The sequence below is a fragment of the Bombus vosnesenskii genome, unplaced genomic scaffold (genome assembly GCF_011952255.1).
Source record: "Bombus vosnesenskii isolate JDL3184/JDL3185 unplaced genomic scaffold, Bvos_JDL3184-5_v1.1 scf7180000013348, whole genome shotgun sequence".
Classification (NCBI taxonomy): domain Eukaryota; kingdom Metazoa; phylum Arthropoda; class Insecta; order Hymenoptera; family Apidae; genus Bombus; species Bombus vosnesenskii.
This window is the reverse complement of record NW_022882984.1, coordinates 885,587-905,055: the sequence shown is the minus strand read 5'-3', so window position 1 is coordinate 905,055 and position 19,469 is coordinate 885,587. Positions and strand designations below refer to the sequence as shown.

The 19,469-nt window shown below is 35.7% G+C and overlaps 3 protein-coding genes across 6 annotated transcripts; 2 read left to right on the top strand and 1 right to left on the bottom strand.

Moving 5' to 3' along the window:
* The first annotated feature begins 152 nt into the window (after positions 1-152).
* On the top strand, positions 153-6,582 carry LOC117236363 (myosuppressin). 2 transcript variants are annotated; one of them, XM_033499231.1, is made up of 3 exons: positions 153-337; positions 5,654-5,868; positions 5,976-6,582. In XM_033499231.1, the coding sequence occupies exons 2-3, from the start codon at positions 5,655-5,657 to the stop codon at positions 6,062-6,064; spliced, it is 303 nt and encodes a 100-aa protein (XP_033355122.1). In that variant the 5' UTR covers positions 153-337; position 5,654; the 3' UTR covers positions 6,065-6,582. The 2 variants fall into 2 exon arrangements, with proteins under 2 accessions (XP_033355122.1, XP_033355121.1); XM_033499230.1 differs by lacking the exon at positions 153-337 and adding an exon at positions 4,854-4,876.
* Positions 6,583-6,640: 58 nt separating this feature from the next.
* LOC117236356 (C2 domain-containing protein 5) lies at positions 6,641-17,066 on the bottom strand. Of its 3 annotated transcripts, none has more exons than XM_033499215.1 (15): positions 16,341-17,066; positions 15,325-15,722; positions 15,125-15,265; positions 14,832-15,048; positions 14,643-14,762; positions 11,026-13,628; positions 10,340-10,492; positions 10,082-10,250; positions 9,205-10,000; positions 8,820-9,137; positions 8,528-8,726; positions 8,283-8,452; positions 8,072-8,197; positions 7,851-7,997; positions 6,641-7,779 (listed from the first exon to the last, which is right to left on the bottom strand). In XM_033499215.1, the coding sequence occupies exons 2-15, from the start codon at positions 15,692-15,694 to the stop codon at positions 7,693-7,695; spliced, it is 5,616 nt and encodes a 1,871-aa protein (XP_033355106.1). In that variant the 5' UTR covers positions 15,695-15,722; positions 16,341-17,066; the 3' UTR covers positions 6,641-7,692. The 3 variants fall into 3 exon arrangements, with proteins under 3 accessions (XP_033355106.1, XP_033355105.1, XP_033355107.1); XM_033499214.1 differs by lacking the exon at positions 16,341-17,066 and adding an exon at positions 15,935-16,158; XM_033499216.1 differs by lacking the exons at positions 14,643-14,762; positions 14,832-15,048; positions 15,125-15,265; positions 15,325-15,722; positions 16,341-17,066 and adding an exon at positions 13,770-13,873.
* LOC117236362 (iron-sulfur cluster assembly 1 homolog, mitochondrial) lies at positions 16,001-19,027 on the top strand. The gene is made up of 4 exons (XM_033499229.1): positions 16,001-16,137; positions 17,140-17,244; positions 18,225-18,278; positions 18,561-19,027. Exons 2-4 carry the CDS (start codon positions 17,161-17,163, stop codon positions 18,813-18,815), a joined length of 393 nt encoding a protein of 130 aa, XP_033355120.1. The 5' UTR covers positions 16,001-16,137; positions 17,140-17,160; the 3' UTR covers positions 18,816-19,027.
* Positions 19,028-19,469: the final 442 nt, after the last annotated feature.

The following is a 19,469-nucleotide window of genomic DNA, read 5'->3' as shown; positions in this document are numbered from 1 at the left end:
CATGAAATTTTTATTCAGTGTGTCGACGGGGAAATTGAAAATGTACGTCAACTACGAGATGAGAGGGTGTAATATGCGTGCGATTTCGCCTGACTCTTCGTTGAAACGCGCATGGCCGTGGAAACGGCGCGTATTTAAGGGCTGATCTCTCGCGTATCTCCTCACTATCATCGTATCTTTGGATCTTAGCACAGACGTATATCGCACATCTGTCCCCGTATTCGCCGTTCGTCCAGTGTCCAGTGAATCGAGCAGCATTCGCAAGGATCGTCCACGTCGCAGTTTCTTCGACGTTCGTGCGTTACCTTGGACCTCTGCGTTCGTGAACAGGCAACAGGTATTCTCACTCTCAGATACCTGGTGTACCGTTGCGTTTCCCTTCGGTTAGATCGCAACGGCGAACGTTAAATCCGAACCCGTCGAATAATTTGCGAATTACGAGTCGTCGAGTAGCCAGGTACGCGAGGTTTTCGAAAGAGGCTGAGTTTTATTCATAAACGTAACGGAAAGTTGAAACTTTGATGACTCCCGGGACTCGTTACTTGTTGCACGAGAATATTCCTCGCGTCCCTGCCAACCCTCGTTAGGCTTTTTAATCAATTTTTTAAATTAAGTTACGAATCGGTTTTTTCCTTAAGCCCCTGTAATCAAGTTCCAAGCCAGCGGCTTATTAATCTTCTTTTTAAGACTTTGATTCAGTTTTTAACGAGAGGTTTTATCGAACGTTTTACGCGACTTTGTCTCTTATTTGGCGAACGTTTTAACACGTCCATTACGTCGATACCGTCGTCATCCCGCTCGTTTCTGTGCCTTGTACAAATGAAAAATTCCAATCGATCGCACACCTGCACGCACGAACATCGTTTTTACGCGACGGGACAAGAAACGAGCTTGTTCCAAACGCAAACATTAATTTCGGTCTACAATGTGGAACATTCCGTCCCAGGGGATAGTTTGCAGCGTTTCCTGTCCTTGTGAAACACGCGGACCAACGGTATAACGTACGTCCGCGAAACGTTTGTCGGTCGAAAGAAATTCCAATATATATGCATGCTGTCACGACATTCTTCGCCCACCCTCCGACCTCCGATTATTTACTATTATTTTGAAATACTTTTCTCCGCACTCGACTACCGTACGTACGTACATACGACAAACGTTCCTCTGTTTTACAAATTTTCGTTGCAAGAAAGAAACGACGAACGATACAGGAATTTTGATATTTTTTAAGATGTTGAACTTTTTTTCTTCGGAGCGGCTGTACTACGAGCAATTATCGAAGATATTTAATCTGACGGTAAAAATATAAATTATCGTAGAAAAATATCGTAACCGAAACACAAAGAAAGTGAAATTTCTAAAATCAAACGATTCCATTATGCAGATTGTTCGCGATACACAAGTTGTTGCGTGCGTTCCAAGCTTTTTTCCAGATTATAAAGTTGAATGCGTTCCATAGGGAATAGGATATAATTGCGCGTGTCCTTCCTTCCGAATAAATCTCGTTCGACGTTCCCACGCGATCGCATCCTTTACGATCGTCGAGTTATTCTTCGACATCTACATAGGAATTCTTTCAACGGTGACCGTATAAATCATATTACGCTTTTACCATATTACTTCCATCGCGTCTGAGTTATAAATTCTTCTCCGCGAATCCCTCTCTTTTACAATGCGATTTACCATTGAAATTCAAAATTCAATTTCACCATAGACGTACCCGGCGCGAACTTTTAGATCGCAACGATTAAAACTGCCGAGTCACGCGGTTTAACCGTAATTCCTTATTAAACATTATATCACCAAAGTCTTTCGTAAATCTTTCTAATCCCGTAGCCACGGTTTTCATTTATTCTCCAAGACCGGCAGTATGGGATTAGACCCGATATTGGGTTAATTAGTTGCCAAGCTATTACCAAGCAAATTATTGCAAAACACGTGATAAAAGATATTCAACACCGATCGTATTTATAATTCAAGATATAATCTCGCGGAGATACGTTTTCAAGATATTACAAAAGAGAAGAAAAAGAAAAAGAAACACGCACGACATAATAACAAGAAATTGCGAGAAAAGGACGAGCTTGAAACAGAAGTTTCACTCGAGCTGCCTGATCTTCTACGAGAATACCATAAGCTGCCTTGTTATAGCTTGCGCGGAGTTGACATCCCGGACAGCCTATTCGCGTCTATCGTAAGGACGACCAGCCATCGAGTATTTTGTTTCTCCATCTCGATTCCAAGAATTTTCCTCTCTTATTTACTTTCAAACGTTTCTTACGAACGTTTCGCGTGCAAAACTTTGTTACGTTTAATCCACGTTTACCTTTAATCCTGCACATCGTACAACGTTTACGTTAACACGTTTCTCCCTCTGTCCTATCCACGAGACTATCTAAAGACAGCGCCACTGATCTTTTTCGTGAAAATTTCACGGTCCACGCTCTTTGCAAATGTTTTCCTCGAGCTTCCATTCGTTTCCTCGCTTTTCTCCCTTCTTCGCGTCGCGCGATAGAACAAGACCGTGAACTAGTGCGACGATATTTCAGATACAAACTCGATTAAGAGCTGACGTTCATTTCCTCTTGAAATCTCCCGCGAGCGATATCTGTTCGGTTTCTTGATCGATCTGCCGCGAGGGTAGCTCGAGGGACAGCTCGCCGAGTGTCCCAAGCTGTTCATCAAGATTTACATAGGTCTTCCTAAAACAGCGCGGGCGAGTAATTCCAATGAACCTTTGTTAACATCCCCTGCTTGCAAATTTAATCATTGCTCGATCCAAAGTGTTTAGAAGATAAACGGCCGTTGTTTTCGCAACTGGCTCGAATTTTAAGCTTCGTCGGAGAAAGAACGACGCGCGAAGAATCGTGCGCTCGCCGCGAGACTCGGATCGGATCGAAATCGAGGGCGTGAAAAAAGATCGCGGTAGATGGGTCGATTGGAGAAAGAGTCAAAAACTGTTTGTCGCTCGTTACAGACGTTGTCTTTTTAAACGGACGATTATCGAGCTCTCGCGTCATCGTTTTTCCGCGCGTTAACGGATTCTCCGACGATATCTATTGCTCGTTCGAGTTGGGACGAATTATGGACGTACGAATACGTTTGATCGATTCATTTTTGTTTTTCTCGTCCGAGAAACGAGAAATGGCGTTTTACTATCGTAAAGGGACAAGACGCTTCGTTTTATCAGCGTGGAAAGGAGAACTATGATGTTAAGTAGTAAACGTCGGCTTGGGTCGGACGTTTCCACGTATCACGCGCGTTTTGCTCCGACTCAAAAGCGTAAAACTCGTACTACTATGTTCGTTTACGTACATCTTTTCGTCCTTTCGTATTCCGTGCTAGCTGTCTCGAATATTTAAGAGGCAGGAAGAGCGTATCTCGCAGGCGTTTGAAAATGTTGTAAAAGACCAATTTCCTGCGAAATCATACGTGCTGCGCGGTATCTCTCTTAGTAAATTACCTTTTAGCGAAATTAAATTAACCGGAAGCGATTCCAGTCGCCGAAAGGAGATGGAGCGACTTTGGTAACGCAATTACCGGTCGACTGTTTTATATAAAACAAATGAAATTCGTAAAGTTTGAAAGCCCTATGGTACGCGAAAGGAACTTCGAATTGGAATTTGTAAAGGTTGCACCGTTGGCAGAAATTACTTTCGTTATAGAATTACGCTTCTCTCGTTAAACAAGCTTCGCTCCAACGCGTTAAAATATTTCGAACACGTTAAAATATCGCCGCTGTATTACAAACATTTTATGGCCAACGATTAATCCTTTTGGATGTTACGATCAACGAGTTTGATACGAGTTTAGTGGAGGCTGAAAGATGATGGAAAAAGAAAAGGAAACCGAGATAATTTCTCGATCGCCGCAGGGGGTGGAGAGCACGAGGTCACCAAAGCAATTCCAACTGATTCTATTCTCTTAATTAACTATCGATAGGCGTTCGAATTATTTACGAGTCGATCCTTTCTTACCGAATTGTACGCCGCAAGATGCGAACCAAAATGCTAATTTATCGCTTTCCCCTCTTTTCGCCGCTTTCTCACTCCTGCAAACCTATAACTATTCGTTCCATTGTATTCGTTTTATTCGATCGTAAATAATTGATTTTTCGTATCAGCGTCGCATTGCACACGCGGAAAACGTTCGAACATTCCGTCGAGCTAGAATACAGCGAAACTCTCGAGAACACGACGCTTTAAGCTGGTCGAACAGAATGGCAGAAAGCTACAAAGCGTTCAAATTCAATTGCTGATCTCATTCCGAAGATTCTGTCGCGCGCATCCTTTTCCTCCTTCTTTGCTGAATCTGCTCGACGACAAAACCAAGAGTACGTCGAATCGTACCATGGTAAAGTACCGTTTAGAATGTTGCACATACACCGTATCATGCGTCGCAACAACTCGCTTTTAAGATGCGAGATATTCCCAAAGAGAAACTTCTCTTACACACTTCTATACGGCGAATAGATAACACAATGGATATACGATATACTGCAATCAAGCGATAATTACATTTACATTTCTCAGTGTCATCGATATCTATTTACAAATACAGAACAATAGTATATTCCGCGTATGTAGTTACCTCTAGTGACTCATTGCTAAGGATATCAATAGCAACTGTCCGCTATTAATATCTGAATGATAATACGCTTCGAGCATTACTATTAATCAAACGCATGATAAAATCGCTCAAGGAGCTGTATACTTCCGTTTAAACGTACGACGTATGCGTTAATCGATTTGTTGGTACTTTAACGTCTTTAAAAATTTGCTGAGAAACAACCAAAGGGTTTCTCGTACGATCCTTCTTCGACAGACAATTTTCTCTTCCCTCTTTACCTTTCAGCCAACAAGTTGTACACAGGTATGTAAGTACGTACATAGCAGCCGGCATTCTTGAGCTTCTTGGCCATCGACTACGACAAAGGCGCGTTTCGTTTGTCCGTTTCCTTCCACGTCGATTTAACTCCCGTGGTGTTCGTTTTATATTTAGTTCGAATAAATTGAAAACTACTAAACATTCCAGTCACGTAGCACTGGTAATACGATTTCCTGACTCTCGGATCACCTCGGAGATCGCATCGGAATCGGCGTGTTTTATTTCTTCGATACTCCGATTCCGTCTTGTGTAACGCAATACATGTCCCAAACAAACATTAAGCGATCCTTTTTCAACCATCTTCCTGTTGCATGTTTTATAGTATTCGCATAATTTTGCACGTTCGGACGATTCTTTTATTTCTCAGGATCATTTTATTCGCAAATTTGATCGTCACTCGGCAAAGCAAGAGAGTAAAATATCTGAAATTACCGTTTATCTGGCGAACAACAGTGACGTTTTATGGTTTAACTTTGAGGAAGAACAGCTCGGTCCGATTCTTCCGATAGTTGTTGACCACGTTGATAGCCGCGTTAAAAATACGTCGTTGAACCGTTAGCCGCGTACTCTTTATCGGAAAATTAATTCTCGCGTATTCATAAGTAACGAGCTAATTCTCTTGTCAGCGAGAGCTCATTCACCTTCTTTTGTTTTTAATCTCCTTGAAACTTTCTTCGTCCGAAATACGCGTACGACTCCGTCGAAATCTTCCAATATATGTAATAGCGCTTATACGAAAAATGTGTCACGATGTCTTTTTTTAAAGGATGATGAGCTCAACGATCGTGATCCTCTTTTCAATGACAACCATGGCCATATCCTATAACAATGTCCTGGCAGCTTTACCAACCCAATGTAATCCTGGCTTCTTGGATGATCTTCCACCGAGGATCCGGAAGGTTTGCGCCGCTCTTTCAAGGATATACGAACTTGGTTCAGAGATGGAAAGCTACATCGATGACAAGGATAATCATATATCAGGTATTTCTTCGTTTTAAAATATTCGCAATGTCGTAACTGTAGAGATTGAACTTATATTACGAAGAAGAAAAAAGAAGGACATTTCGTAATGAAATTATAATTTATAGGGTTTCACGAAAGCATCCCGTTACTAGACAGTGGCGTTAAGAGACAGGACGTGGATCATGTTTTCCTACGCTTTGGAAGGCGTCGTTAAACACGACGCGAATGACGCCTCGCACTTGAAACGATCCAACAGTTCGATTCACCGTATCGTCAAGCTACAAAAGAAGAAAAAAATATCTGCAAAGCCCATTTAGAGATCCTTACTTGGATTCGTATTGCATATATCAATTTGTGTTTCTCCTTAATATCGAATAATTAAATCTGACAGTAACTATAAGCGAGCAAAAGTAATGGCTCTCTGATTAAAATCCCGAAAATTTACTCGTGTATCGTGCAGCTTCTGTTTTCATTTAAAAACTGTTTAAGAAGTTTCTCTTCCTTCCATCTCCTTGCTAATAAATTCTATAATGATGGCATTAACGACTCGCACTGGTGACTCTTTCATTTTCTGGTTTTTTTTCGATAAAACAATTAGCAGCGTTCTCGCGTCATCGCGTTACGATGTAAAATTGAAAAAACAACTTTAACAGCCAGTTTTATGTACTATTTAACGATTTTAATTATTTATTAAATTTCAACATTTAAAATTATAATAAAGTTGTTGTATGAGAAACAACGAAAATACAGGATGCTTTAATATCAAAACGTAATTTAAAAAATTTTAATATTTAATTACACGACGATTTTATTTAATCACATTGTAACAGAGGGATTAATAATCAATAACTATGTTAAATTAAAACACAAATACATTTTGCAATGCACATTTATCACGTCGTTTAATTCTCGCAGAACAAGCATTAAATCGATAACAATAAATTCGTACGATTATCGACAAACAACGACCAAATGTAAAGGATTGGAGACACATGCATAACAATCCAAATACACGGGATACTTTGTAAGCCGTACTCTGTCTCGTAATCTAATTTTGTACATTTTACGTAGCTTTGAATTTCGGAAAAGATATTCCTCAACCTTAGACAAAAAGGTCGTAAAACTCGAATTTCTGTCCCATAACGATCAAGATTATTTATATGTATACCCTTCTCTTACTCTAATATCTGCAAAATTATAAACAAATGTTAACTGGCAAATTCATTTTTACGAGCCAGCAACGTCGATCGTTATCATCCTTTAAAGAGAGCGAACGCTTATCCACACTAACATCGATCACCGCACTTTCATCTGTGTCAGAACTTAGGAAGCGTCTACGTCTTTCCTTTTTGCTGTTATTGTTACAACCGAACGAGAAATGGGAATCCATTCAGATGCCTGAATCATACAATTTGCCTCCAACGACTACCTACTTCGTTGGACAAAAGAATTGTTCGCAAATTTTCTGTGCAATTTCCAAGGCACCTAATCATCGAAGCAGCATTTAGAATTCCTTAAAAGGCCTACCTAAGACCGTGCTGAATCGAACATGTGCGTCTTGTAACACAATTATCGTTTTCGTTAGAGAAAGCCTCTTGACTAAATTTACGAAATTTGACAAACTTATCTAAATCCATCAATCGAATTCTCGTAACTTATAGTACTTATACGCTAAAGATTCGAATATTTACAAACCCTATCCTATCACAGGATTGTAAGATAAAAGATACGATCTGTCCAAAACGATTAACGGAGTTCGTCGATCAGCGAGAAGTCAAATCTGCGACGTTGCTTCTCGGAGTGCGGTTGTAGCTATGGAGGTGCAGAATGTGGAGGTTGGGGTCAGCAATTTGAAACACCACAGTGTTTTTCGTCTGTGAAGTACGACACGGATACCACATCTCCACCGACATTTATTAAACATTGACCCTAAAATATAACTTTCCCTTAGCTATATTCCACCAGTCGAACTTACTAAAGGTTAGAAAAATTATACGTACTTGGTTTTTGTGCGGACTGTGGAGGAGTACGCACTTAGTCATAAAAAATGCTACCATCGCATTACCACCCAAGGCCGTAATATGCGCGCGAACGATTGCCAAAACTTCCATCACAAAACTATGAGTAAATCCACTCAGACCACCATTCTGTAATAGGTAGAATATTATTAATTTTCGTCAATTTATTTCTTATATCCGTTCATGTAAAAAACAATACTAACTTCTCTGATGGATGTGCTCTCACGAATGAAGAAAAAGTTTAAATTTCCTAGATACCTTTCTATGCGGCCACCCGGTAGATAAGACAGAGGTGTTATATCTACACCGTACCTTCCCTTTAAAGGCACCTGTTCGTTTTAATTACAATTTATAATCACAATCATTTGAATCGCATGCTTCACAAGATAATTCTTCTCACATCGAAACACTTACATGTTTATGTTTACGTGTTGTAAAAATCTTGGATCGTAATGGCGAACGAGTCCGGGATTTCAGCGATGGCGCATGAACTAGGGTAGCTGAATTCATATTGCTGCTAGATACATTATCCGACGAGACTTCCGTATGATCCACGTCAAGATTAAATATCATATCACTATCATCTAAATATATAATACATTTTAATTAATAAATACTTCGAGTATAACAAGAATTTGTAAACAGCTTATGGTACCTACCTTGTCTTTTAACTTGGTCTTTACTTGCAGAATGACTTATCAGCTTTTTCTTAGATTTATTTATTTTTACAGGATCTCCTAATCCAAGGGCCATACCAATTACTGTGAATTGTATTTCATCTGGCTCGGGAAGCGCCAACTTAAATTGCATGTCACAGAGCGCACAGGGGATCATTCTTCTTAATTTGAAATATACAGACTGAAACGAAAGATCAATCATTTAATCTACGATTAAATTAATAATGATTTTATTACGCGTAAATTAACGATTGAAAACTAAATACAACGGTACCTGAAGTAATCTAGCAAAATATTTAGAGGGCATTGATGCAAATTGTCCAGTGGGAATTTTCGTTCTCGAAATTTGAGTAAACATTTGCAAATTCCTCACGATTTCCAACTCGTCTAAACCAGGAATCGTTTGAGTATTTACTACGTGGAAATCCTCCGGAGGCCTATCATCCATCAGTAACGATATTCTATCCATATCTTCGATGTCATCCACTTCTAGCACACAAGTATCTCTCGGACCTACGCTAAAATCTAAATCTGGGAGATCATCGTCCGACTCATCGGTATCAGAAGTTGTGACACGTCCATTTTCAACGTCCTATAACAAATACATAAGTTGATTATTGATTATTTTCAATTTCAAAAATGATCGATAAAACACCTACCCCAACAGATTTGAGCCGATAGAATTCTCTGTTCTGTTTGACTGTTTCGACTAAAGTTTTCTGAATTTCTGCTAATTGCTCCTCTTTATGCCAAGAATTTCCAGAGGCAATTTGTGGAACAGAGGGTGTGGGTAAGGCGGTTAAAAATATAGCCGTACCCACAGCCATACCAATGATTAGTCGTTCACCAACAGAGATCTGTAACTTCAAGCCAAATATCGAATTCATTCCTTTGACTTTTAATTTGTTTAAGAGTAAACTATGCAATTCGTATTCTAAAAATGGTAAGCAATCGGATATCTCCTTGGCATTTAATTCTCCTCTGAGATCTTTCTTGGCTTTACACGCGGTAGCTTGAATGATGCATCCTCGTCCGGTCATTAATACGTTTTCTGGTAACTCTATAGTAGTGAACATCACATCCGGTACTCTGGCACGTTTGCATATACCGCATTTTGAAACGTTTACACGAAACGGAACACTCGCTTCGTTGTACGGTAGATGACAGAGACTGCATTTACTTTGAAATTGGACATCTCTCTCGTGATCTCTACTCTCTGACATATGCCTTACTTTGCAAGTTTGCATAGAAGTTGGCACAGACGTATCCGTATCGCTTTTCTCTTCTTTTATAGGTGCAGATTTCTGTTGAGCTTTCTCGCGTTCTGCTTCCGTGGCATTAACACCGGATCCAGATTGTGCTTTGCTAACAAAAACATTGTCTACATCCTGACTTGAGCTATGAAGATTAATTACTGCTGCAGTTCCATATGCATTTAACACGCAGACATCATCGCTACAAGAAAAAGAGTAACAGTAAAAAGCGTAAAACAATGTCATCATAAACTACGTTTAAATGTCTTATCCTAGTTTTTACCAAATACTAGTTTCCTCTTTGTAACCAATCACTACGTTACACGCTAATGCTCTCGCATGCGATCGAACTTCCATTCTAACTTCTTTCCACCAGGCATCACGACTCTCGGGTTCTTCTAAATTGCTGATCCTTTCGAGAAGTTTGACTGATCTTGAGCTTACAAGACCACCTGTCTCGAAGTACACGCTTTATGATTAAACTTTGCGACAAAGTCGTAAATAAACGTAAATTAAGATATCTAAATAATGAAATGCTTACCGATATGCAAAATAAATCCTGGCGGGTACTGTTGCATCGTAATAAATGGGTATTCTAACATTTCAAATGCATCTTGATTCATGGTTCTTATCACAGCAGTTGACGTTTTCAATAATCCAGTCGTTGATCTATCATTTGCTCCAAATGAGTTGCCTATAATGTACATTGCACTTTCTATTTTTGTTACGACGAAATAAATTAATCTAAGAACAAAATATTTATTGAAACATGTATTGTAATTACATGTCATAAAGTAAGAATGTCTCATAAAGTGATTCCTTGTTCAGCAATGTAGATATTCGGTAAGTAATAAGCAAAGAAGGAGATAAAGAAAATAATTTTTCAGGAAATGATACTCTTAATCATACATAAATTAAAAAAGAAATTACCTAGAACCATGTAGGATCATCATGAAATATGCTATTTTTGTTTCAGGAATTTCTTCTTTGCTGGCTATAACTCACTTTATGAGGCACCCTGTAATTTGAATTTTGACCCATAATAAATCACCTGCAGATCAATGGATTTCGTGAATAAAGTGCACTCGTGGCACTACATTAAAAACAACTCCAAATATGTATATTCACGAGTCATTCCAGATTGATCAAAAATAAATACTTTCTACATTCTCTATCTTAACTTAAATTAGATAGGGATGTAATTAGTGTATAATTAAGAAAGCTCACCTTTTGGAGTAATGCTCAAATCGGAATCACTGGATCTTCGATGCAACGGGGCAGTGGGTTGTGCCTTAGTCGTCGGTAATTGGCATACTTTTGAAACCATAGGAGGAACAGCCGGAAGTGGATAAGACGGACTTAGAGATGCCTCATCTTGTTGCCTATGATCGAGGGAAGGAGGGGACACACACGAGTTGTAAGTCATATTAGCAGTGTTAGTAATATTAGTTAATTCATCCTGATCTAATGCCTTTCTTATATTACAAATGCTATGACTCTCATGTACCGCATGATCTACAGATGTGAATGATGTCGAATGGTTAGTATCTTTTGGCTTTAGTTGATTCATTTCTATGGTGTTACTATCATTTTTAAACGAATCGCTGCTTTGTGCATCTAGAGTTAATTCTTTCGCAGCAATCTCGTACGTTTTCGGATCGACTGTAGATCTTTTGGTTATGAAGTTATCTCTCGAATAAAAGGACTCAGTTGTTCTGCATAAATGTGATCGAATTAGCGTGTCGTAGATGATAACACTCTCGAGAGAGGAATTGTAGGACGAGGTGTCAGGTGTACGCAATGTTGGCATGGATTCGCCTAAAGGAAAATCTTTAGAGAACGAGGACACACGTGTAACTTTTGCCCGTTTGTGATTGTGGAGGTGTTTTTTCAGAAACTGATTATGCAAATTCTGATGTAAACTCCGAGGATTAATATTTCTGCATGCTCTATCTCGTCTTTTCCTTCTAAAGTGACCATCGTTGTTATTATGATGAAGCGGATGCACCATCATTTTCGTGTCAATTATTCTGATTAAATCTAACATACGACGTTGTCTATTCTTGTGAATTACATCAAAAGTTTCGTTGCACGAAGATTGTAATAAACTTTCGATGCTAGACGAAGTTTTCGACATAGTTTCTGGCGTTAGTTTATTATCCAGATCTTTTCTTGAATTTGACTCTGCAGTAGAGAATTCATACTGTTGTAATGATGGAAGTGATCGTGTTAATAAAGTTAATTTTAATGCATCGCCCTCCTCTAATCTTTCAGTATTTTGCTTATCTTTAAAAGAGCCTTTCAAAGTGATTTCATCTACCTCATCGATCACAGAAGGAAATCTTTGAAAGAAATCTCTATCTATCCGCCTAGGTATTGCTATCTTATCTTTACTTTCAGTTTTACTTGCACTTTGCAACAGAGAATACGCCGAGATAGGTACTTCACAATCATCGGCGTAAGATGATTCATTATCTTTCATATTGTCCACATCATTCAAAATATCTTCTGAAGTAGATTCCCTTATTACAGAAATTTGATTACATTGTTTAAGTTCGTCACATTTTTCATAATCAGTAACAAGAGCAGTTAATTTTTTTGCTACATCAATAATTGAAGAATCCGATTTCGTTTCTTCTACAGAATTTTCTACGGGCGTACTCGTCGCGAGCGGAAGATTAAAGTCTTGTGAATTTTCACTACTTTGCTGGCTTTGTAAAACTTTCCCACCTTCCAGATTTTTATTAAACTCTGCTGCTGCTGTTTGCGGATGATCTTTCCTTATTTCCAAACTTGCAGCAAATTCGAAATTAAATGTCAATATTTGATTCATAGATAGGCATTTAACAAGTGGAGGGGATGTACTCTCTTCGTGAAGAGGACACGTATCGCTATCTGTTCCTTGTGACCTTACTTGCATTGGTTTTCTTTTTAATGAAGGGAAAGTATCGGCTCTACGAAGTTTCCTAAACTGATCGATTACGTCCAATTCTTCGTCGGTTGAAAATTTTGAATCGTTTAAGATATTATAACTAGTACTATCAATTGATGATTCATTCGAAAAGCCGTTAGAGCTAGATGTGTTTTCTTCGAACGAAGAATCGTGTTCCCTCTTCATCTGTTCTTTCGGGGTTACGGTATAAATTTCACCTTTAAAATTATCCTTATCTTTTCCTTTTTGGATAGCATGTTCATCGACATTTTCGCGTTCCTTCGTATTATCAGACAGAGAAAGGGCTGTTGATAATTCATGATCTTCCTTAACATGCTCCAAAGGAACACTATGTATAGACTTTATTAAAAGGGCGGCAACTCCTTCTTTACTGTCCTTAAGTGCTTTCCCTTTCTTTGAATATTGAATACTTCCAACGGAAGACCTAGCTGAACTATTTAACCAAGAAGTACTAGATTTACTTTCTGTATCACTTGTACTAAACAGTCTCCTCAAATTTTTGCGGACGTCCAATATATTTTTGCTTTCACCTCTTTCATCTTCCAACGCTAGCATCATTCTTATGGATGCATCTTGAATAATAGATTCAGTTGAAGTTGGGTATGAAACTGGAGTTTTCTTTAAATTATTCGTGTCCGATGACTTCTCAATAGTTCTTACGTCGCGTAATTTACGGCAAGGACATTCAGTCTTTGTTATAATTCGCCGAGGATTTCTAGATATCTTTGAATGATGTGGAAAATCATCCTTTACACGCGTGGTTTGTGTACTCGCAAAACGAGGATCAAGGATATGAGTGGAAGTAACGGGATATAACGGCATACTCTCATCGAGTCCTGTACGTTCCTTTTGTGCTTTGTGTTGTGAAAAGAATGCCCTATGTTGACACATGCAGGTGGATAGAAAGAAAAAGGCCTAATTAGTTCGTATATAAGAATTCTCAATATTTTTCATTCAATTAAAGATCTCTAATCTTTTTTACTATCAATGATCAAAGTTGGATGCGCGTGTAGCGTACCTACTTATTTCCAGTCTATCGCAGTGCTCCGTTTTCTACACACATCGTCCTGGTTTTAATGCACGCGCATCAGACCTCGATCTAGCTTCTACATACCGGGTGTCCTAAAAAAATTATATACTGATTAGAAGTTTTATAAAGTATTGCTGTAGCTTTGGTAGTCTATATTTTTACGCTAGCAATCGCATCACGAAATGAAACGTTTCTCAAAATAAATAATAAATAGTACGTAAACGGAATATAGGGATAAAAAGATTATAAAATATTTATATCTTTTTATGTAAAAGTAACAATTCCAGAGAAATAGGACACCCAATTCGTAGAAGTTGAAATGAGATCGAATACGCTTGAAATATGTGAATACACTATGAATGTAAAGTGGTTAAAATCTATTTATCTATTGTATACAGACGCATCAAACTTTAAACCATATATTTGAAAATGAAATAAATACACATTATCAGTATCAAGTACTTGTTGACTAAATGTTAATGTTTATTTTTGAGTAATAAAAAGTTTAATTAATATTTTATCACCTACTAGAATTAACTAAAAAAATTAGTAACTTTTTAATTGAAAAATAATAGTTTGATTCCTTTTACATGCACTTAGTTATGAATAAGCAGTATAACAATTCGTACTTGTACAAAAAATGTGCAGTAGGACAAACTTCATCTCTCAGATTAAATAATCAGCATTATAATTCACAACACAGAACACTTCAATATATTTTTAGTATTACCAACATTGTTATATTAAAAGATACTTGGTAAAAAATTTAAGTGTGTAAGAATTAGGGTACAATTAACGCAGAACTGGTCTATAAAAGATTAAGCTAAATGCGATACAGTGAACAGTATTGTATATACTTACTCTTCTATATCGTCAGATGAAAAGTTCAAGGTATCCTGCAATTTCACAAGTGTAACGGCTGTACCTATCCCCCGTGCTACAATTCCAGATTCACCTTCCAGGTCAAAATTTTGTAGATACCTAATTATGACAAAATAGTGTGATAAAAACTTCTTCAATCAATATTTATGCATTGTGTCTGTAATTTACCCGATAACAGCATTTCCACCAAGGTCTAGAGCTTTCAAGCCAATTTTCCTTTGAACTTCTCCACTTAGTTTAAAAAATAATGTTTGCCTTGCCTCGTTTGAGGCTCTGGGTGTTCTTATCTTATCAATCCATTTGTATTCAGGATCATCACTAACAACTAATTCTTCTACAAAACCGTGTATACTTTGAGTATGATATCCGTGAGGTATATTTGGTGCTGAAAGAACATTATACTACATACCACATTTTAAAAAAATAATTTCTAATGTTTGATAAATACTCTATATATTTACAATAAAAAAATTGTACTCCACAGGAAGATTGTCTAAATCTATTAAAATCAGAAAATAACTCTACTTTAACAATAATATTAACTTCGCCACGAATCCCATGCATTGTATCATACACTGGTATCCATCCAGTCATAACAGAACCTAGAATAAAATCTTATTAAATTTGTTTGAATGTTCTACCGTTAAGAACAAATACACACCACTCTGAGAGCCAGCGTTGGTATTCATTGCAGCCTCTAATGTCCAGATATTTTTAACTGTGGGAGGAACACCAGGCAACAATAATGGATTTAAGTTTATATAAACTTTGCCTATTGCATCGTTTGCAGAATAGGTATCATGGTCCATTAATCGGATCTGCAATGGCTCATCCTGCAGTTCAGAATCCTCAACTTCGAACCTGTACCATTCTGAATTCCATTGAGGATTGAGCGATTTTCTGCATACGTCTGTTTTAAACGTTATATTGCCAAATTTTAATTCGACGTATGCATCCGTCGTATCACCAGAACGATCCATTACTGGCAGGTTGCGACCCGCCAATACTTTTACTTTTATCTTCCCTGGCATCCTGACGGATAACTACTTTAATAAGATCCTGCAACCAAAGTAATATAGTTTTTACAGTCATATAAAAGAAATTTGGCCAGTATGTCATCATTTTTTTTTAGTGACGACACGTTTATTTGTATATGTAGTAACAGCGGAGGTTATGTTTTAAAGAGTTTTATTTCGAGGAATATGTTGATCGGTATGAAAACTAATTTTATAATACGTCGTAATCACATTTCCAAGAACAATAATACTTACTTTCGTCAAAACAATTTATGAGTTTTAATACACGTTTTCGCAACAAATTCATTTGACGTGCAAATTATTATTTTTTACATTAGTACATAAAACTTCAGCTCAGCTAATATATATCAATGTTATATTAATCATTCTAATGTAAATTATTTAAAAGTCTATTAAGTAACGTTGAGCTGACGTTTGTTTACAGCCACATCTTTCAGGTAATGCATTACGTGCTTGTTATCTTCACAGAAAAACTCCTCAGACGCATTAACAAATTTATTTCACACATTCTATAATTTATACAAAATAATATATAAGTAATACTTTTACTTATAGAAACGAATAAGATATATAAATTTCCACGAATAGCACCAACTATTAATTTTATCGATTACTTTATTCTCGTTAATATTTAGCTTACCTATTAATTTACCAATAACGTTCGAAATCCGAATATTATGATTATGTGATAGAACATTATAATTGGAATTGGATAGCGTCCAAATTATTACTCTTTACAAAATTCGTATGGTTTATCGCGTTAAACGTGAAGTGCGATTTCAAATTTCTTCTATATCGCATACTTCTATTTTAGGTTAAAGGACATTGAGAAAATGATACGCGCATACTTCAGTTTCAAATTTATAACTTTATTGCCCGCTGAGCAATTTTAATCGATTATAATGATCGTTTTTGTATGCAAGTAGATTAATGAAACTTATATTATTACGTTGATTCGTAGCAGTTCCCATTTGCCACGAGAAGTGAAAAAGGTTATTCGATAGTTGTTTGTTACCTTTCAATTGATACTTGATACCTACGTTGTACTATGTTCAATTTACCCAAGTGTTAAATAAATGATACAATTACAAATTAAATACAATCTTAATCTTTTCTCTCTGATGTTATATTTATTGCTACCTTTATTTGGGATAACCTGAACATATGTCGAAACAATCTTACAGAATCGACTTTGCTATATTAAAAATTGTAGTCTACCGGTGCGTAGAAAATTCCTCATTGTTTGTTACTGCAATTTGGCAGCATTCGGTCCACTGATGCATGGAAATACATATGTATATCAGCGATTCAGTCGATGTCAATCGTCAATCCTAAAATTCTGTATTCTAAATGCATCATCTACTATACCTGTGTATGTTTTTATGAATATAGTTATATCATTCCTTGTACACATATATTTTACATGTGTTCATACGCAGTATCGACGTTACGAGATCAATATGGCTTCTTCCGTAGCTGCTGCAGCTACTGTTCGTGCTGTCAAAGGTAGAAAAATACTTGCTACACGAGCTGCGCTTACATTAGTAAGTGAATAATTAACATACACATATATAAATATGTAATAATTCTAGATTATTAGTACATGGTGTTAGTTAATATTGCTACGAACGTATGTATATTTTGAACACTGAAAGGTTAAGGTTCAGTTTTCAGTCTATGTTGATATGTTGATGTATAATTCTTATTCTTAAAACCAATGTTATTACATATAATAACACATTGACTACTTATTTATCTTCATAGAAATTTCCATGATTTTAGCTGTTTATAATTTTCACAAAACAATAAAAGATATGTATCAATAATTAGCTATTAATTTGTGGATAAACATTTCTTTTTGTAGTTATGAAATATCTTATAAGAACTTTGTATAGTGAATATTAAGTTATTCTCTATTATTCGGTATGTAAACATGTATAATTTGACTTTGTATTACTATTTATATCAAAAGTTAAATATAATTACATAATGTGTGACATAAATATAAGTATCAACAAATATTTATAAATATTCTCAGACACTTGCACAGATATAAATCTAGAATATTTTAACCGATATCTTTATTAAAATTAATGATTTTATACATAAAAAAATAATGAATTTATTAATTGTAATTGAATGATTAATATTGACATTTAATATAATATAACAAATATCTCAGTTCCTTCTTTAAGTTATATGAAACTGTATTAAATTTGTAGAATATTGTTGTAACATTTAATAAAATTCATCAAATGCAAGTAGAGCATTGTAAAAAAAAATAATAATAAATAATCTGTAAATAATAATGATTATATCCTTTTTATGAATTTTGTTTTTATACACATATATCACACATTGTATAATTAATCTCAGCATATTATTCCATGTAATAGAATATGTATTCATTTCTAAATTGTGAGAATTATAATCTTGTACCAATTTGTTTATTTATAAAAATATTTGCCATTTCCAAATAAGCAAAAATATTTTAGATTTTCATGTTATAATTATTTTATTACAGACATCAAGTGCAGTAAAAAAAATTAAGGAATTATTAAAAGACAAAAACGAATTTGTGAGTAGACAGTTTGACCTCTACTTTAATACCTTCTTATTTATTATAAAGTAACTAAAACACTGTGTTTATTTTAAAATAAATTTATTTTCATATATTGACCATTTCAATTTTAAAGATTTGAATATTGTTACAAGTACTAATTAAGTTGATTTTGTTCCAAGAATAATTGTTCAATTATAAATTATACAAAATATTAATAATTGATGTAAAATATTTTGTAATATAAAATAGCTGACTTTTTAGAGCCAGATATTGCATAAAAACTACTTCCTATTTCAGATCGGTTTAAGGGTCAGTGTGAAACAACGAGGATGTAATGGTCTAAGTTACACTCTTGATTATGCCAAAGAAAAATGTAAACTTGATGAGGAGGTTGTTCAAGATGGAGTTCGCATTATGATCGACAAAAAGGCACAGTTGTCTCTGCTGGGTACTGAAATGGATTATGTGGAAACTAAATTAAGTTCCGAATTTGTTTTTAATAATCCAAATATCAAAGGGACTTGTGGATGCGGAGAAAGTTTCTCTGTTTAGTAAACTTAAAAAATCGTAGTTAATGCAGATTACTTAATTATCACAAATTTTGGTAAAATGTGACATCACAAAAAAAATAAGGTATGATATAATATGAACAAAATGTTTTACAGATCTCTATTGGTTCAGATGTATAGATTTATATATTACATTTGTTTTTGTATACTGTAAATTAGATTTGGCAATATTACATGGCTTGTTATCGCAGTAAATTCATTTCATTATTCTTTTTTTGTTTAAATAATAAATTTTGTTGATTATATGTATACGTATATAACTGTATACTATATGTATACATATATAATGAAAATTAATCGATTATTAATTCAAAATGTTCTGATTCCGATACAAAAACATCTTTCAACATTATTAACGTTTTCTTGTAAAATATTATTACATACATAAATCGTATTTGTTGGTAAACTAACTAATAGATAATAGACAACTAATAGATAAAATATGTGAGTTATATGAATTATTGAATGTTTATAATATTGTATATTTATTTTGCGACTTAGTACTGTATATAGGATGCTTCATATGATATGTATACATTTATAGTAATTAATATGAAATAATATCCTGTCTGTTACAATAAGTCTCCTATAAAAATTTATATATCATTCTGCATCGTACGTGTGTATTTTTGTATTT

Bases quoted from the DNA above. Each gene is read 5' to 3' on its own strand.
- LOC117236363 (XM_033499230.1), top strand. The intron at 5,869-5,975 runs GTATTTCTTCGT...TATAATTTATAG, and splicing joins CAAGGATAATCATATATCAG to GGTTTCACGAAAGCATCCCG.
- LOC117236362 (XM_033499229.1), top strand. From the start codon at position 17,161: ATGGCTTCTTCCGTAGCTGCTGCAGCTACTGTTCGTGCTGTCAAAGGT. The intron at 17,245-18,224 runs GTAAGTGAATAA...ATTTTATTACAG, and splicing joins CACGAGCTGCGCTTACATTA to ACATCAAGTGCAGTAAAAAA. The intron at 18,279-18,560 runs GTGAGTAGACAG...TTCCTATTTCAG, and splicing joins TAAAAGACAAAAACGAATTT to ATCGGTTTAAGGGTCAGTGT.
- LOC117236356 (XM_033499215.1), bottom strand. From the start codon at position 15,694: ATGCCAGGGAAGATAAAAGTAAAAGTATTGGCGGGTCGCAACCTGCCA. The intron at 10,001-10,081 runs GTAAAAACTAGG...TTTTTCTTGTAG, and splicing joins AAAGAGGAAACTAGTATTTG to CGATGATGTCTGCGTGTTAA. The intron at 9,138-9,204 runs GTAGGTGTTTTA...TATTTGTTATAG, and splicing joins ATCGGCTCAAATCTGTTGGG to GACGTTGAAAATGGACGTGT.